At 42.4% G+C, this 19,108-nt stretch overlaps 1 protein-coding gene across 4 annotated transcripts; it reads left to right on the plus strand.

Moving 5' to 3' along the window:
- The first annotated feature begins 6,651 nt into the window (after window positions 1-6,651).
- Window positions 6,652-15,860, plus strand: GPRASP2 (G protein-coupled receptor associated sorting protein 2). 4 transcript variants are annotated; one of them, XR_013169625.1, is made up of 5 exons: window positions 6,652-6,905; window positions 7,411-7,565; window positions 8,093-8,191; window positions 8,500-8,579; window positions 15,306-15,860. XR_013169625.1 is itself a non-coding variant. In XM_077146870.1 (5 exons), the coding sequence occupies exon 5, from the start codon at window positions 9,221-9,223 to the stop codon at window positions 11,915-11,917; it is 2,697 nt and encodes an 898-aa protein (XP_077002985.1). In that variant the 5' UTR covers window positions 6,652-6,905; window positions 7,411-7,565; window positions 8,093-8,191; window positions 8,500-8,579; window positions 8,901-9,220; the 3' UTR covers window positions 11,918-12,268. The 4 variants fall into 4 exon arrangements, 3 of the variants coding, with proteins under 3 accessions (XP_077002985.1, XP_077002986.1, XP_077002987.1); XM_077146870.1 differs by lacking the exon at window positions 15,306-15,860 and adding an exon at window positions 8,901-12,268; XM_077146871.1 differs by lacking the exon at window positions 15,306-15,860 and adding an exon at window positions 8,901-12,268 and having other exon boundaries at window positions 7,475-7,565.
- The last annotated feature ends 3,248 nt before the right edge of the window (window positions 15,861-19,108 follow it).

The following is a 19,108-nucleotide window of genomic DNA, read 5'->3' on the forward strand; positions in this document are numbered from 1 at the left end:
GCTCAGCAAGCAGAGTTCTTGCCTGCCATGCCAGAGACTTGGGTTTGATTCCCAGTGTCTGCCCAGGCAAAAAGAAAAAAAAACTAAGGCAACCAGTAAAAAAAAAAAAAAAAACTTTCAAAAGATGTATAATTGATATACTAAGAGAGGAGATAGAATGATGTAATATAAAATCCTCAATTAAGCCATGGAGTGCATAAAAAGATATGGGAAAAGAAGCAAAAAGTAACAAATAGAAAATGTTGTAAACATTGTAGCTGTATATCCAACTTTATCAATTATCCCTTCAAATGTGAATGCTTAAATACACCAATTAAAAGACAGATTTCAAAGAAAAAAAGTCCCAGTATTACTGAATTGAATTGGGTTCCCAGACATTCATGCCCACTCAGAACCTCAAAATGTAAACATATTAAAGATGAGGTCATACTGGATTAGTGTAGGCCCTGAGTCCAATATGACTTGTGTCCCTATAAGAAGAGAAGTCAAAGGCACAAATACACAGAGGGAGGAATGTCACATGATGATGGAGACAGATACTGAAGTGATGCCGCTCCAAGCCAAGGAACATCAAAGACTGCCAGACAGGAACCCCAAAAGTTAAGAAGCAGCAAGGAAATATTCTTTCCTAGAGTCTTCAGAGAGAACATAGCCCTGCCAAGATGTTGATTTTTTTACTTCTAGCCATTAGAACTATGGAAGAAAAATATTGTTATCTTAAAGTCCTCTAGTTTGTGATAATTTGTTATGACAGTCCAAGAATTCTAATACACCAACTGCATGTGGTCTACATCAAACCCACTTTAAAATTAAACACTCTGATAGGTTGAAAGTAAAGGGATAGAGAAAGATGTACCATGCTAACACTAATCAAAAGAACACTGGACTAGCAATATTAATTTCCTAACAAAGCAGACTTCAGAACAAGGAAAATCATCAGTGAAAAACGGGCATTACATAATGATAAAGTGGTCAATATTAAAGAAGACATGACAATACTAAACGTTTATGCACCTAAAACTACGGTGCCATAGTACATGAGGCAAACTGACAGAACTTCAAGGAAAATAGACAAATTCACTATTGTAGCTGGAGAGTTCAGCACCCTTCTTTCAATAATTGCTCTATAATGGAGGAGAAAATTAGTAGGGATATACTTGACCTGAACATCACTATCAGTCAACTTGATCTAATTAACATTAATTCAATACACCATCCAAAAACAACAGAATACATACACTTCTCAAGCTTACATGGAACATTCACCAAGACAGACCAAGGCAGACACATTCTTGGCCACAGAACACATTTTAACAAATTTAAAATAATAAAAAGCATGCTCTTAGACCACAATGGAATAAAATAGAAATAAGTAAATAAAAGAGAAATTGAAAATAGCCAAATATTTAGAAATTAAAACAGCACACTTCTAAATAATACATGGATAAATGAGAGATTTCAAGACAAAAAATTAAAAATAGTTCGAATTAATGAAAATGAAAATACATCTTATCAAAATGTGCGGGATGCAGCAAAGAAATGATTATACTGGAGTTTATAACATTAAATGCATATATGAGAAAAAAGAAATAATATCTAAAATCAATACCCTAAGTTTCTACCTTAAGAAACTATATAAAGACCAATTTAAAGCATAAAAGAAGCAGAAGAAAATAAATACTGAAAATTGGTGCAGAAAATAAATGAAACTGAAAACAGGGAAACAATAGAGAAAATCCATGAAACCAAAAGTTGATTCTTTGAAAACCTCAATAAAATCGATAAACCTATAACCAGGTTAAGCAAGAAAAAGGCATAGAAGACACAATTTACCAAGGTAAAAAAATTAAAGGAGGGGCGGGCCATGGTGGCTCAGCAGGCAGAGTTCTCACCTGTCATACTGGACACCCGGGTTCGATTCCCAGTGCCTACCCATGCAAAAAGAAAAAAAAATTAAAGGTGGGTCATCACTATTGAGCCCATGGAAACTAAAAGGATAATAAAGGGATACTACAAACACTTCTGTGTCCACAAATTTGATAATATGAATGAAATGGATACATTTATTCATAGAAAATAACTAACAAAACTCAAAACTGCACTGAACTTCAATGGTTTTGACATGATTCTTCCAGATGCTGTTGCCATTCAAAGCTTTATGCGAGGCACAAAAGCCCTTCCAAATGCTCCCTCTAATTTTTCTATCCACCTCCCATACAGAGAGCCCTCATGATGTCACAGCTGTGTAATAGTCTGGACTGTAAGGCCATGTTGGAGAGAAAGATGTTTTCTTCTCTTTTAGGTGATACTTTATTGATGGAACTTATACAGCAGAGTGTTACATAATTTATCATGAGGCAAATAAATATTTCTTTCTGGGCTTTCTATAACCCTGCCTATGCTGTAACAGACATACCTGAGGATACACGATGGAACAAGCACAAATAGGAGTCCCAATTCCAGGGCCGCCATTAGAATAGTTGTACTAATCTTTACACCAAGACTTTGTTCCTGAGCTAGGCTCATTGTGCCTAGCTCTGTTGTACTTCAGGATGAATTCTTTTGTAGCAGGCCCACCTCCATATGACCTGAACATACTTGTCCAGGTTCACCAGGGGTGTCCTCACTCAATCAGCAAACACAGGGTCAAGTTCTTTCCTGAAGTCTCTCAGGCTGTATTGCTAGTAGACTTCCACTGGGTCAATTTCACCAGTTAGTTCTCCAGACATGCTGCAGGGAGGTCCAAGTACCAGCACTCTCCTTGAATCCCCACAAATATATGAATCATGAGACTTCCAAAGAGGTTCCCCAACCCACTCACAAATGGACTTTTGCAAGGCCTCCCCTTCAGATATGCCCAGTTCCAGTATATTCCTGAGTATGGGTATATCATGAAATCATAAAGGCCTCACAGGCAAGGGATATGCTATTTTGAATAGTCTCCCTTATGTAGTGTGGGCTTGGGGGCAGAGTGGTAGAGATGATGAATCAGCACAGCTGCTTCGGTATCACAAATTGGTTCTGAAATTTAGATATGTGTCAACTCACGCTTACACTGTTTCTAGAGGAAGCACTTGGGATTGTAGTAGACTGGAATACTTGCAACTTAATAAATTCTCTATTTACAAGCCATTCCGTTTCTAGTATATCACATTCCGGCAGCTTTTGCAAACTAAAACACCATTCATTTATTCAACCAATATGTTTTGAGCACCTACACTGTCCAAGGCACTTTGGAAACAGTAGAAACAAAACAAAAAGAAATCCTTATTCTCCTGGAACTTACATTCACTTGTGGTTTCTTTTCCATTCAATTCCCTGTTTACCTGTTTACAGGTACGTCCAAAACCATATCAGCACAAGCTTCTCTGGTAATCCTGGAAGTACTGGGCTCTTGATAGCAAGATATTTACTGACAGGGGAGTGCATTTTAGGATACATCTTAGGAGGAAATAAACGGTGCTTATAGTCAGGCAGACATAGGTCAGCATTCTGATTCTATTTTTCATGAGCTCTGACTTCAAACATCTTAGATCTGACTTTAAACTTATCTGAACCTGTTTCCTCATCTGTTATATGAAGATCATAGTAGTGCAGTTTGGTAATAATCCCTATTTCCTAGTTTTGATATAAATTAATACATGTAAAATTCTTCAAATAGGGCCTTTCTTAATTGAATATATGTTAATATTTGCATGTTTTTTCTAAATTAATTGAGAAAAATTATCCAATAGATATGTCAACCCTCACAGTATAACCTACCTACCAGCTCTTAGTAGATGCACTCCTTTGTCAGTACATATCTTGCTATCAAGAGCCCAGTACTTCCAGGATTACCAGAGAAGCTCGTGCTGATACGATTTTGGACATACCTGTAAACATTTAAACAGGGAACTGAATGAAAAAGAAACCACAAGTGAATGTAAGTTCCAGGAGAATAAGGATTTCTTTTTGTTTTGTTTCTACTGTTTCCAAAGTGCCTTGGACAGTGTAGGTGCTCAATACATAGTGGTTGAATAAATGAATGGTGTTTTAGTTTGCAAAAGCTGCCGGAATGTGATATACTAGAAACGGAACGGCTTTTAAATAGAGAAGTTATTAAGTAGTAAGTTTACAGTTCTAAGGCCTTGAAAATGTCCAAATTAAGGCATCAAAGGAAAAATATCTAATTCCAAAGAAAGGGCCAATGAAGTTCAGGGTCTCTCTCAGCTGAGAGGGCACAAGATGATGTCTGCTAGCTTTTGCTCCGGGCTCTGTCCGTTCTGTTGGCTCTGTTGGTTCTGGTGACTCTCAAGCTTTTTCCAAAATGGTTCTCTCTTAAAAGGCTCCACTAAGCAACTGCATCTTGAATGGGTGGAGATGCATCTCCATGGAAACCAACTAATCAAAAGCTACCACTCACAACTGGGTGGGGCACATCTCCATGGAAACAATCTAAAAGATCCCTTCAAGCAATACCGAATGATAATTAAAGGACATGGCTTTTCTGGGGTACATAATAGCTTCAAACCAGCACAAATGGCAACAGGGACTTTCAAGAAAGAAAGAATAGGAACCATGAAAAAGTGACAAGGCTTCACATACACCCACAGATTCCATCACAGCTCAGGCTCCCTTCTTCAAAACCTGGCATTCACCCAAGACTGTATGCTGAGGAAGGAACAGGAAAACAATATAAAATTCAGCTGAGGTCATTCAAATAGCACAGTAAAAAAAAAAAAAAGTGATCTTCCACTGATAGTAAGCTCCAGGTGTTACCTATCAACAAGTATTGCACAACTATAGTAAATATCTGATAACAAAAGCTGATACAGAAATACATGAAAATTCATGGTAAATGATTCCCTTGTCATCCAGTAGACTATCAGTGGTTTTCAGCAAAAGGGGAGCTTCTCTAAGATGGGTTTCAAGGGCCATTGCAAAATCTCCTTGCTTTAAGAATCAGGATATAAGATGGCAGGAGACAGAGAAGGGGTGTTGTGGTAAGAAATAAGTTCAAAAATAAAGAATCCAGTTGGAGGAAGTCAAGGGGAATGGATTTCATCTAGAAGGAGAGCCTATTAGGTTCCAACTGGCTGTACTGATTCCACAAACATGGTAGCTTTAAATTGCACACTGATTATCCTACAGTCCTGGAGGTGAGAAGTCTGAAATGGGTGTCTCACGGGACTAATGTCAAGGTATTGGCGGGGCTACGTTCCTTCTGGTGACTTTCAGGGAGAATCTGTTACCTTGTCTTTACCAACTTCTATGGGCTGCCTGCATACCTTGCTCCTGCTCAGCTTCCATCTTCAAAGGCAACCACGGCTGGTATACTGCTTCTATCATCTCCCTAGTTCTCTCTCTACTGCCTCCCTGTTCCACATTTATAAGGACCTGTGTAATTACACTGGCCAGAGAAATAATTTTTGTCAGCTGATGATTAGCTGATTAATTCCTGATTAAAGGAATTAATTACCTTAATTCCATCTGCAGCCTTAGTTCTCCTTTGCCATGAAAGAGAACATATTCATAGGTGTCAGCATTACAACTTGGACATCTGGGGGTGGGGGCGGGGATGGAGGCATCATTTGCCAGCCACACTGAAGGTGCCATTCAAATGGATTGTTAAATGTGCTGCATCGTCAGCACCATGTTTGCGCTTAACCACTGCTCTGTTTGTCCTTTGGAACTTGATAAAGAGGGGCTAAAGACTGGGGAAAATGTGTAGAGATGAGGAAACAAGATTCAGAAAGAACTGCTAGGCTTCCCCAGCAGTCCTGGGGAATGTGTGAATGGTGGGGGATATCCCTACAGAGTGGCCTGGCACAACTAGACATGACAATGCAAGGTCCCGAGATTCAAGCTGGTTTGAATCACTGCTGCATTTCCACACTGCCACCAATTATCAGGGCCTGGGTGTGACTGGGAAGGGAAGCTCTGACAGGACAGACGAGGAGCCAGGGTAGGCCCTGCCTGGTGTGGCTGCAAGTAGATGGACAGAATGGATTGTGTATTCCAGTGCCCGTCCTGACAGAGAAAGGCCCTCTTTCTTGGGTAACTCTGGCAACCCCGTAATGCCAAGAAAAGCTGCCATTTCGAATGGAGAGAAAAAAGCAATGTGACAGAATGATTCTTGATGGAGACAGAGGAATGGTTTGTTTCCTAGGGTTAGAGGTCTAGATGTGCCTTCTTCTAGAAGAGGGGCAGGGGACAGGACCTTATAGGAGGGCCCCCCCCACCACCCCCATGCTCACTCCCCCGACTTTAATTAAGAGCCTTCCTTCCTCCTCTCTCTGTCACATTGAAGTAATGAGGGAAGAACATGGGAGAGACCACCTCTAGACCCTCCAGTGTGTTCTGGCCTTCAATCGCCTCTCCCCGTCACCCTGCTTTCCTGACACCCCATCTCCCATCAACACCCTGGAAAGATGATACGCAACAAGCCGCAGTTCGGTGTTCATCCGCTGCTCCTTCCCGCACGGCTCTACCTGACCACCAGGTCCTGCCCCCACCCCAACAGCCCTCCATTCCCCTATACGGTATCCTAGTGCCAGAAGCGTGCTGGTGGTCGCCACACAAGGGGCCGCATACACTGCGGCATCCAGCTGGCAACCCGCCTTCCCCGGGCTGGGGCTCCTGGCCCCGCCCACCTCTGGGTCGGAACTATGGTGGGCCTGGGAGGGGGCGTCGAGCGCATTCGCGCCCATATCCCTCCGCCCCCTTCCCGCCCCCACTTCCTTACACTCTAGCCACCAGCCATTCGTGCCGCACTCCTGCGCAGCCCCTGCTGGGTTTGGTTCTGCAGCGTGGGGGGCGGGAGCGCCTCTTTGCGATTCTGACCCGGCACGGAGAGCGGTGGGACTGCGACTGAGGAGCTTCGAGAGGAGGGGGAGGCCGACGAGCTGGGCCCTGGGCCTGCAAAGGCAAGTGGGGGCGGGGGGACCGGGGCGGGTAGGTGGTCGCCACGGTTGACCGTGGATGGCCTGCCCTTCTGAGCCTGGGATCCTGGCAAGGAGGAGAGAATGCGGTCCGAGCCAGCCTCTGAGAGAGGTGCGCAGCGCCGGGAGACCCCTGACGCGAAGATGCGGAGATCGGCGCGGCCCAGGCCGAGGGCGGAGAGGTGGCCAGAGAGACACCCTCGGGTCGTGCAGAAAGGAACCGCGCAGCCCGCTTCCCGGCCAGCCTTCCAGGAGCCCTTGCCCCGCCCCCGGCCGCGTCTGTGCTGGGAGAGGGCTGTGGAGAGGCTGCTGTGGGGGCGATCTTGGAGAGGCTCTGGGGTGGGGGTCGCAGGGGGTGGTAGTCAGAGGCGGGGGTTGGCGTCAGAGCTTTGCGCGGAGGCGGCAGGTGGACGGTCGCGTTCGCCATTCCCGGCCCAGATTCTGGGAAGGTGCCTGTTGGGCCCCGCGTGTTGGATGCTTTTCCTTGCAGCTCTGGGCCCGGTTTCTTCCTGTGGGTGCCCTGTTGATGCCAGAGTCTCCTGTCTGCGCGGTAGGTCTCGCGGAGTCTGTCTTCCTGCAGTGTGCGGCTCTAAAGGAGAGGCTTGAGAAAAAGCAGGAGCAGGAAAATGGCCTGGATTCCTGGAGGTGTGTTGGGAGAGGGAGTGGGCGGTGGGCCCTGACTGGAGACCATGAAGTGGGTCGGGGGGATGCAGGGGCACCTCCTAATATTTGCTTCTCTGTCGGTGTTCTAGACTCTTCTCACCCCTCACCCCCAAATTCGGGGTAGGAACAAATAGGCTTTGGAGGTGGGGTTGGCAAGGGCGTCATGGTTGCAGGTACCACTTCCCAGCTTGGGTTCTAGAATATGCCTTTGCCCATCCCCCAATTTATGCTGCGCTGGGTACGGGTTGAGTTCCACCTAGCGGTGAATTCCCAGAATTGGAGAAGAAAGTTAATGGGGGAGAGAGGGAGGTGAAGAAATGGAGTTACAATCTCTGGCAGCCTGACTTAGAGGGTCTAAAGGAGAACTGAAGAATATTCTACCGGTAGAATACTAAATGTTGAAAAGCAGATAATATTGTGACTCCTAGCCTGGGTGTTGGTTTGTTCACTAGTCAGTTACTACCATTGTCTCCTGACTATGTTACGTTTATTTCTGTTTGAACCCCTAGGTCTTCTTTAGGGCTGGTCAGTTCTGCAAGGAAGGAAAGGAGGGGGCACTGGCTCAGATCTCTGGAGGTTGGTGTGAACGGGAGAACACCTGTGGACAGGTAGAGTTAGAGCCTGGCACATGACTTTGATCCAAGCTGGTATAGGGCCTCCTCCACCTCTCCTTTACTCTGCCATATTTCCATACTGCCTCAGCATCCTTTGTGCATTTCATGCAGAGACTATTGGTTTAAAAGTAGAGAGGGCTGTGACTGGGAGGAGAAGACATAAGAGTAGGGACTAGGAGATGGGAAATGATAGACAAATTGGAGCCTTGAATGGAAAGGGAGGTATTTGTATCAGGGGACAGCATGTGTGCCTGTATATACACTCTTGCTCCATTCTTACCTGTTTCTTTTTTTGTCTTTAGGGTTACCTGAAAGCCTTCTGTAGGGTTTGACAGTGCTGGAATCCAGGAAAGGAGGGGGAAATTGCACCAGATCAGTGCAGGTTGGTATGAGAATGGTTCAAGGTTTGGGGTGGGATCCTATATGCCAACATGTGTCCCTTAATGGTTACAGTCCAGTCTGATGGCTTCTCAGTCTCTCCCATTGCAAACCCATTTTCCCACCATTCCTGTGCCTGTTATTTATAGCAGGCAAAGTAATGTTGCCGCTCCAGGGGTCAGGAACATGGAAATGAGGGCTCAGTGACTGTTTCAGTAACGCTATGGTGTCACCAGGTGTTCAGTATCCAGTCTTCCCATGTGAGTTTCTGCATGGGATGACAATTGAAAGAGGCTCAAAGCTCATTTCCTTTCTCTTTCCCTAGATCCACCTCCAGTGGCAGCTCTGGTGGTGATAGAATCGTTGCGGCTACCACCCTCAGCATGTCTATGTCCACCTAGGAACCATCCATCCTCCCCAGCTTGGTTGTACCTCCTCTGCATTCTTTATTATTGTCAGAGGCTGTGTTTGGGAACGAGGTTGATTGACTGCTGGACTGGCAATTGCTTCTTATCTCTTGCTTCCAACTTTGTCTCCAGAATCACTGAAAGATTAGGGTGTGAAGATAAAACCTGTGACACATCTGTATTCAAGGCTGAGCCTGGGGTAGGGCTATAGAACTTGGTCTCCTCTGTAATTGGGACCATGACTGGAGCTGAAATTGAGCCTGGAACCCAGGCCAAATCTGAAAAGAAGACTGGAGAAGTGGTTGGGGATGGGGCTGAGAGAGAGGTTGATGTCCCTCTAGTGGTCAGACCCAAGGTTAGGAACCAGGCCCAATTAATGACTGGGGCAAGGTCTAAAACTGAGGCCAATGCAGTAACTGGGACACGGCCCAAAGCTGAAACCAATGCAATGGCTGGGTCACAGCCCAAAACTGAGGCTGTGGTAGTGGCTGGGTCACGGCTCAAAACTGAGGGCATAGCAGTGGCTGGGGCAAGGCCCAAATCTGAGGCTGTGGCAGCGGCTGGGGCATGGCCCAGAACTGAGGGCATGGCAATGGCTGGGGCACAGCCCACAACTGATGGTATGACGGTGGCTGGAGCATGGTCCAAAACTGAGGCCATGGCAGTGGCTGGGGCACGTCCTAAGACTGAGGCCATGGCAATGGCTGGGGCACGTCCTAAGACTGAGGCCATGGCAATGGCTGGGGCACATCCTAAGACTGAGGCCAAGGCAGTACCTGGGAAAAGGCCCATGGATGAAGCCCAGGCTTGGGCCCAGACTGAGTTTGAGGTTGAGGCAACGTTGAAGGCAGAGGGAGTGACACAGTCCAATGCTATGGCCTGGCGAATGGTTAGTACTGAGACTGGGCCAGTTGCTAAAACTAGTGCTTTGTCTATGGATAGGGAACTGGGCAATGTGGAGGCTGAGCCCTTTCATGGCCCAAAGGTCCAGTCCCAAGCAGGAATTCAACCCTGGTTTGGATCAGTGGAAACTAATATGGGGTCTTGGTGCTATCCCAGGCCCAGAGCCCAACAGAAGGCCACAAATGAGTCTGGATTCTGGTCAGCAGATGAAACCTCAGCAGTGTCTTCTTTTTGGGCTGGAGGAGAGGGCAGTATTAGATCATGGCCCAAGGAAGGGGCCAATACCAGGTCCCGGCACAGGGCTAAGCAACAGAATAATACCAGATCTAGGCCCAAGATAAAGCAAGAACCCTATATTGATTCTGAGGATGAGACTGAAAACCCATACTGCTTGTGGGCTAGAGAAAAGACCAATACTTTGTCCAGACCCAAAGCCAAGGAAGAGGCAAATATCAGGTCCAAACCCAGGATAAAGAGAGAGGACTGTTTTGAATCAGGGTCTGAAGATGAGTTCTATAAGGAGTCATGGTTTTTGTCTGGAAAAGAGGCCAATAATAAATTCAGGCCCAGAGACAAAGAAGAGCCTAATAACAACTGGAAGTCCAAAGCCCCGAAAGATGTTAATAACCGGGATAGGGTCAAACAAGAGCCCAGGAGTGAGGAGGAGGTCATTATTGGATCCTGGTTCTGGGCTGAGAAAGAGGCCAGTGTGGAGGCTGGGGCTGTGTCCATATGTGAATCTAGGCCAGGAGCTGAGGTGGGGGCTGTTGCCAGATCCTTGTTCTGGACTGAAGAAGAGGCAAGTTCGGGTGCTGAGGCCAGAGAAGATACCAGGGCAGAGTCTGAAGAAGAGACCCTATTTGGTACCTGGTTCTGGGACAGAGATGAGGCCTGTTTTGACCTAAATCCACTTCCTGTGTACAGGGCACGTTGCAGGTTCAGAGATTTGGCTGAGCAGGAAATTAATGTATCATCCAGGCCCCAAACCTGGGAAGAGGTCACTGTTGAATTTAAGCCTGTCCCCTGTCATGGGATTGGCTTTCCATCCACAAGCTCCTTTAGAATTCCTGAAGAAACGGGGTCTGTATTCTTTGAAATGTTCGGAGGAAAGCCCAAGAATGTAGAACTGAGCCCAGAAGGAGAAGAGCAGGAATTTTTGCCTGACCCTGAGTTGCCATTTCAGTATGAGCCTTCCTACCGTTCAGTCAGGGAGATTCGAGAGCATCTTAAGGCCAAGGAAAGTACAGAGCCTGAGAGTTGGTCCTGCAGCTGCATACAATGTGAGCTTAGAATTGGTTCTGAAGAGTTTGAAGAGCTCCTTTTATTAATCGACAAAATTCGGGATCCCTTTATTTATGAAATATCAAAAATTGCAATGGGTACGAGAAGTGCTTCTCAATTTACCCGAGATTTCATTCGGGATTCAGGTGTTGTTTCACTTATTGAAACCTTGCTCAATTATCCCTCCTCCCGAGTTAGGACCAGTTTTTTGGAAAACATGATTACCATGGCTCCACCTTATCCAAATCTAAACATGATTGAGACATTCATATGTCAAGTATGTGAGGAAACCTTTGTTCATAGTTTGGATTCCCCTGAGCAGCTGCTTGGTATAAGAATGGTTAGACACTTCACTACTACTACTGATTATCACACACTGGTTGCCAATTATATAGCAGAGTTTCTCTCCTTACTTACTGCAGGCAATAGAAGAACAAAGTTTCACGTTCTGAAAATGTTACTGAATTTGTCAGAAAATCCTGTCATGGCAAAAAAGCTATTCAGTGTCAAGGCTATACCAATATTTATGAGTCTCTTTAACATAGAAGAATCAAATGATAATATTCAAATCGTCATAAAAATATTTCAGAATATTAGTAATAATGTGAAAAAGGGAGTGATGTCCTTAATTGATGATGATTTCAGTCTTGAGCCACTTATTTCTGCATATCATGAATTTGAAAAGTTAGCTAAGGAACTGCAAGTCCAAATAGACAATCAAAATGATCCTGAGGCAGGACAACAAAGTTAGTATGATTAACCACCTGCCTTTGGTCAGCCATATGTTCCCAAAGAGTCCTGAGTAGTGCTTTGGTTTTCACAATCTGGTGTTATGTGGTAACTTGTATTTTTATTGCTGATGTTAGCTTTGTCCAAGTCTTGGTTTGAGCTGGATCACTGTGTGGATGCTAAATGAATATTAAAACTGAAAACACATTTGTTGATATTTGTCTTGCTGTCCAGACTGCAATATTTTTTTAATTGAGCTTCCAGTGAACTGAGTCAGCTAACTAAGATACACTTCTATTTGTTGTATTAACATGGTTCTCTATCTTAGTCTGTTGGTGTTTTCAATAAAGTTCTATGTTAAAATTGGTAGAAATGACTCTTCTTCGGCTTAAAGTTAGGTGCAGAGACATTGCACACACACACAAGCACAGATCATTGGTATGGTAGCAAACACATTCATTGGAAAATCCCATTCTTGAAGCTTAACAAGGCAAGAGATTACTGTGGGCTGTGGTACTAAGGGGATGCTTCAGAGAAAAGAGACAGTTAAGTTGGTCAATAAAGGGTAGGATAACATGATTTATTAGGTCATTCCTGGAAGTGGGCAGTGTGGAGTGAAGAAAAGTGCAGAATTGGAAAATCTGTTCCAGTAGCAGAGATGTACCTAGTCTGCCTGGAAGAGGTGAGAATTTAGTAAGGGATGCCATTGGAAAGTTGGGGTGAGGCCAGTTTTTGACAGATGATCAGGCTAAATCTGCACATTTTATAACTCAAAGTATAGGTGTTCAGATGTTGCTTCAGTGCCACCTAAAAGGTGAAGGAAAAAGTAGGATAGCACACCAGTTAAAGGGATTCAGGAATAGGATTTCCTTTCTGATTTTAGTCCAAGGAAAATGTTAAAAGAATACCATGCAGACATTGAAAATGATGATGTATAAATCTGTTTATTGACATGAATGACCTTGACGCTTTTATATTCGGTGCAATGTGACATCATCTATGGAAAATTGGATCCCATATTTTAAAATGTGTGTGTAAATAGACAACATTTCTGTGTAACTAAATTATGATTAGTCTGGAGTGGAATATACCATCTTAATTCTCAGAGACTGATACTGGGAAGATACAAAAATAAGGCAGTATTTTCTTTTAATATGTTTATATCTAGTGTCTCCAGTTGTAGGTGGGCAGGTAGAGTATATGCTTATATAAATGCATAAACTGAAAATGTAACAAATTCATGGAGATCATTAAGATTTACAAGGGAATGAGACTGTGGAAAGACTGGCTTTTTAAATAAAATTTTTAAAGACAAAATTGCCAAGGTTGCTTAGTTTATATTACTCTCTTGGTACAAAAACAGCAGCATTTTAACATGATTCTGTATTCAAAACATTTCCTTTTTGGGTGATGTAAAAGTTCTGGATATGAATAGCAGTAATGGTTGTGCAATATTACAAATGTACTTAGTCAATGAATTGTACACTTTATAATGGTTAAATAGTAGATTTTATGTTATGTGAATTTTAGCACAATAATAAAACTTTAAAAAGATATATCTTCAGACAGGACAATTGCAAAAGTCAGGGACAGAGTTGGTTTGGGGAGAGAATCTAAACGGGGAAATATCAAAAGTTTTATCGTTTTTAGATGTAGTGAAAATGTTATTTTTGTTTTGTCTGTGGGCCTGTTAATATGACGCATGCGAATTTAACATGAATATGGGAAACATTTTTTCAATGTATTATTGAACAACTGCTAAGATTATGAAAATGGTTGAAGGACAAATCTGTGTATATAATACAGACATAAAAATATGAACAAAATGTATGGTAAATTCCATACACATAGGTAAGCTAATAAATGTTAGGATAACTTCGCTAAGTTAAAGACAAAACTCTTTAAGATCCTGCATAGCAATAAACTGAAACCTTTGAGGATATCATTTGCCTATGTTATGGACAAAATATCTGCAAGTTAATATAAGCTTCTACAGCTGGGCTTTAGCACAATAAATAGAAAGTGAAACCCAGCACTGAACTGAAATTATATCTGGTAACTTGTGTCGTTTTTATCCAAGTCTTGAATAACATTTCTGACAGTAAAAAGGGATCTTTTTCTTTTTCCAACTGACTCTAGTATGTGAAGTTTATAGAAGTAGGCAAAATGCAGTTTTGACTCCTGTCACAAACCACAAATGTTAACAGGGATCATCCTGGCAGTAGAAACTGAAATTTGAATGTTTGTTTCACTTATCCATATTTCTCCAAGACAGATTGTGTGTGTCTGTGTATTTTAGTATGTCACCTGAGTATGACACAAAATATTAAAAACCAGTTAATCTCTGAAGTCCTCTTAGAGCGTTCCTTGCCAGTCCTAGGCCCTTATAGACTTAGTCCCAGGCCTAAGGCTGGAAGCTTTGACTCCAAAACCACCCTTTCTTCCAACTCTCTATCTTCACTGGAGTCAGGAGCTTCAGGTTTCTTCTAGCAAGCAGAAGGCACCAGTTCAAGCCAGAGGCAGAAGGTTCTGCCAACCAAGCAGCAGGGCTGCCTCAGACTAGCTGATTGCTTGGTCACATGGGGTTAACAGTGGATCATGTGACCAGACTCACATCGAGGTGTATCTACTTGTAAGGAAAAGAAACAGGAAAGACATACACCTGATGTTTGACAGATGGAGGTCTGAGGAGAGCTGGGGTGTTATTTTGGATCGGTGGTGTGCATGGATTTCTGTCTGTCCTTCCCTGCACTAGTGTAAAAATTAGTTTCTCAGGCGACCATAAGAACATTTGTTGGTAGAGGAAAGGGTCCCTCAGCCAATTGCCAGCACCTTATCCCAGGTCTGTCTTTTGTCCAGGAGCTCAAGGAGTAGGCATTCATCCTGTGGGAAGCACACATGGGGAGAAGCAGTGGTTGCTATGGTGGAGGTGGAGTGAAGCCAGGAAATGGTGGAGCAACCGTAGGACGTGATGGCTGAGACTAGATCCAGATACCAGGAGGGCCCCGGATCTGGTTCCCTCCTTTCCCTCTTCCCTTCTGCCGCCTCTTTATTGTTAAGCTCTTCCTTCCACTACCCAACATTCGGATAATTTAAATATTTGGACCAATGTTCAGGTTGTAGTTTTTCCACTCAAGCTCTTTTGTCTCTTGTCTGTGTCTGTTCTTTTAGAGTTTGACAAAAGAGAATACCTCAACCAATGTGTCATATGTCCCTAATTTTAGCAGCCATCCCCAGTTTAATACCTGCAAAGCACAGCTGCAATCCAATGAATTGTACATCAACAGGTTATAATGAAGGGGTCAGAGCCACACAAATGTATTACGGGCAAAGAAAACAGCATGTTTTTCCGATGTGTACCTGCAATTTAGATGATTTTTAAAGTTTTCTCTCTCTTTTTTTCTGATTAGAGCTCCCTGAAATTCCTGGTGTGTACTGCATTTATACTTGAGGAACTTCACTCTGCAGCCTGGCTAGATACCTCTAAGTCTCACACGTACCCTCCAGCAGATAGTTAACCAACCTGTGGAAATTTTCAACCTCAGCCAAACAGCAGAGTGAGTGTGGGAGGGGTGTGTGTGTGTGTCCAAGCAAGAAGCTGATTGTCTTTGTTCTGATCACTCTGGGTGGGGCTTCTTGGGGGCAGGACATCCCCCAACTTTTTCGTGAGGTATAGCTGAAGGAAAAACCTCATCATTTATACAGCCCTCTTGTTTTGTCCCCCTTTCTGAATAAATATTATTGTCTCTATCATGTATTATTAGGGCAAGTCCACATGTCATTTGGCTTAAAATGTTGCTGTCATCTGTCAGCATGGGAGCTCATCTATTAAGCATCACCAGATTCCCTAGAAAGACTTTCAGGACCCTGCAAATTTCATCACAATACCATCTTTCCATTTCTATCCTCCGACACATTCCTTAAAGTCAGGGCAGGGAATCGAGTAAGTTAAGGGCAGCAGTTGAGGAGGCACTCACTTTCAGGTGCCCAATCCTAGTCCATCCAGTTGTGTTCCACCTTCTCTATATTTAAGCCAGACTGGACTATCCACTGTTTCCTAATTCTAATGTCTGCTTTCCTATATCTATACCCTTCCCCATACTGTACCCTCAATCTGTAATGCTCTTACAGCTGTACCTCTGTCCATGGGAGACATATTCATCCTTTTAGGCTCAGCTGAAATGCCCGGACCTCTTTGAGATATTTCTGATATCTTCACCCTTACCCCTTGCCTCCAGGTAAGATTTAATTCCTCCATCCTCAGTACTTGCATGCTATTTTATTTGCCTCTTTCTTAGTTCTTGTTTCTTTATATATGTATTGGTGTCTTTTTTTTCCTTAAATTTAATCTGATATAATTTCAGAATTACAGGGAAGTTGTAAAAATAAGATAACTCATATAGAGAACCCCAACCTACTCCTATCCCTCCAGATACCCAGGGCCACCAATTTTAACATTTTGCCACTTTTGCTGTATCATTTTATCTATCTATCCATGCATCATATATCTATCAATTTTCTAAATACTTGAGGGTAGGTTGTATACATCACACTCCTTGAATACATAATACTTCCATATACATTTCCTAGGTACAAGGATATTTACTTAAGTAATCTCCTTAAATACAGGTATTGTGTTCAAGAATTCTAACATTAATATAAAGCTTTCAAAGCAGATTCCAATTTTTCATATGTCCCAATAATGTCCATTTGGGCCTTTTCTCCCCTATTTGTTAGATACAGTCAAGGATCATGTATTGCATTTAGTTATCATTATCTCTTTAGTTGCTTTTTTAAATTGTAGAAATATATATGCAACTTAAATTTTCCCAACTCAACCACTCCCAAGCATACCATTGAACAGGATTCACAATACTGTGGTATGCTCATCACCATCAATAGAACTTTCCTATTACCCAAAATAGAAACCTCACACGTTACATATTAACTTCCCATCATTCCTCACTCCACTCGTTACATTAACGACCTAAATGTAACAGCTAAAACTATGAAACTCTTAGAGGAAAACACAGGGAAATATCTTCAGGACTTTGTATCAGGCAATGGATTCTTAGACTTTATACCAAAGGCAAGAGCAACAACAAAAAAATAAAGTAAAATGCACTTCATTGAAATTAAAAACTTGTGCACCTAAGGACATTATCAAGAAAATGAAAAGACAGTGGGGAGAATAGGAGAAAGTATTTGGAAGCCATATTATGTCTGATAAGGCTTTTATATCCAGACTATATAAAGAACTCCTACCACTCAATGACAAAAGAAACCAACCCAAGTAAAAAATAGACAAAGAACTTGAGTATACATTTCTCCAAAGAAAAATACACAAATGGCTAATAAGCACATGAAAAGATGCTCAACATTACTTAGATCTTTAATTTGTTTCATTAATGACTTTTAGTTTTCTGTATACATGACTTTTACATCCTTGGTTAAATACATTCCTTGATATTTTATTAGTTGCTGTTGTAATTGGGATTGTTTTCTTCATTTCATTTTTGGATTGTTCATTACTCATGTATAGAAACACCACTTATTTTTGCATATTGATCTTGTAACTGACCACTTTGCTGAATTTATTAGCTTTAGTAAATTTCTTGTATTATCTTTTGGATTTCCTTAGACAGTGTCATGCCATCTGAGAATAGAGATAGTTTTACTTTTTCCTTTCTGATTTGGAAGCCTTGTTTCAGGTTGCAACCTGGATATGCCTTTTGTGGGAGACGTGATTCAATTAATACCCTCTCTTTCCTTACTGATCTTCTCTCTAGATGTTCTATCCATTATTGAAAGTGGTATATTGTCTCTGACTATTAATGTAGAATCATGTATCTTTCCCTTCAAATCTGTTAATGTTTGCATCACACATTTTGGGGCTCTGTTGATAGGTGCATATATCTTTATAATTCACTATATCTTCTGATGAATTTACCCCAACAATATATAGTGGCTTTCTTTGTCCCTTCTAATATTTTCTGACTTAAAGTTCATTTTATCTGATATTAGGATGGTCTCACTTGCTCTCTTTTGATCACTATTTACATGGAATATTTTTTTTACATACACTCAATTACAACATGGTTTTTGAGTTTAAGCTGACTCTCTTTTAAGCAGCTTATAGTTGGGTCATACTTTTAATCCATTCTTCTAATCTCTGCATTTTGACTGGAGAGTTTAACACATTTATATATAAAACACTGATAATGCAGGACTTTCTTCTACTATTTTACTGTTTGGTTTTTCTAAGTCTTTCAACTTTTTTTTTTCTCATTACTGACAATTTTTATTCAGTTGATCTTTTGTAGTGAACTTGTGCTTGTCTGAAACTGTTATGTACCCCAGAAAAGCCATGTTCCTTTAATCCTAAATCCAATCTTGTGGGGCAGTCATGATCTTTTAATCCTGATCCAATATTGTAGGGTGGGACCTCTTGATTCAGCTGTTTCCATGGAGTTCTGACACACCCAGTTGTGGGTATGACCTTTTGATTAGGTTGTCTCCATGGAGATGTGATAAACCCAATTGTGGGTGTGACCTTTTGATTAGATGGAGATATGACTCTGCCCATTGAAGGTATAAGTGTTAATTAATTTACTAGAGTCCTTGAGCTGAAACAGACATAGATGTTTGGAGATCAATACAGAAAAAGCCCAGGTGCTAAGCAATGACTCACAGAAATAGCAGAACCCCAAGAGAAGAAATCTCCATCCTCAGGAGATGCTAAGCTAAGAGATGAAACCCAAAGTTTTGCACTGGAGCAGCTAAGTGAGGGCCCACAGATGCTTAGAGATGAAGCCACTGGAATCAGAAACTGGAAGCAACAGAACCAGAAACATGGACCAGCAGCCACTAGCCATATGCCTTCCCATGTGACAGACATCAGCCTTTCTTCAAAGTCAAGGTATCCTTCTCTGCATGCCTTAGTTTGGACATTTTTAAGGCCTTAGAACTATAAACTTGTAAATTAATAAATCCTTGTATTTATCAGGGATCTCTAGAGAAACAGAACCAATAGGAGATACCTGTAAATATAAGATTTATAAAAGTGTCTCATGCAACCGTGGGAATGCAAGAGTCCCAGATCCATAGAGCAGTATGCGAGGCTGGAAGCTCCAGCCAAGAGTCTTGACAAACTCCACAGGAGAGGTTTGTTGGCTAAAGAAGTGAAAATTCTCTCTTCTCCTTTAAAAGCCCT

Source organism: Tamandua tetradactyla, chromosome X (assembly GCF_023851605.1).
Source record: "Tamandua tetradactyla isolate mTamTet1 chromosome X, mTamTet1.pri, whole genome shotgun sequence".
Classification (NCBI taxonomy): Eukaryota; Metazoa; Chordata; class Mammalia; order Pilosa; family Myrmecophagidae; genus Tamandua; species Tamandua tetradactyla.

Bases quoted from the DNA above. Each gene is read 5' to 3' on its own strand.
- GPRASP2 (XM_077146870.1), top strand. From the start codon at position 9,221: ATGACTGGAGCTGAAATTGAGCCTGGAACCCAGGCCAAATCTGAAAAG.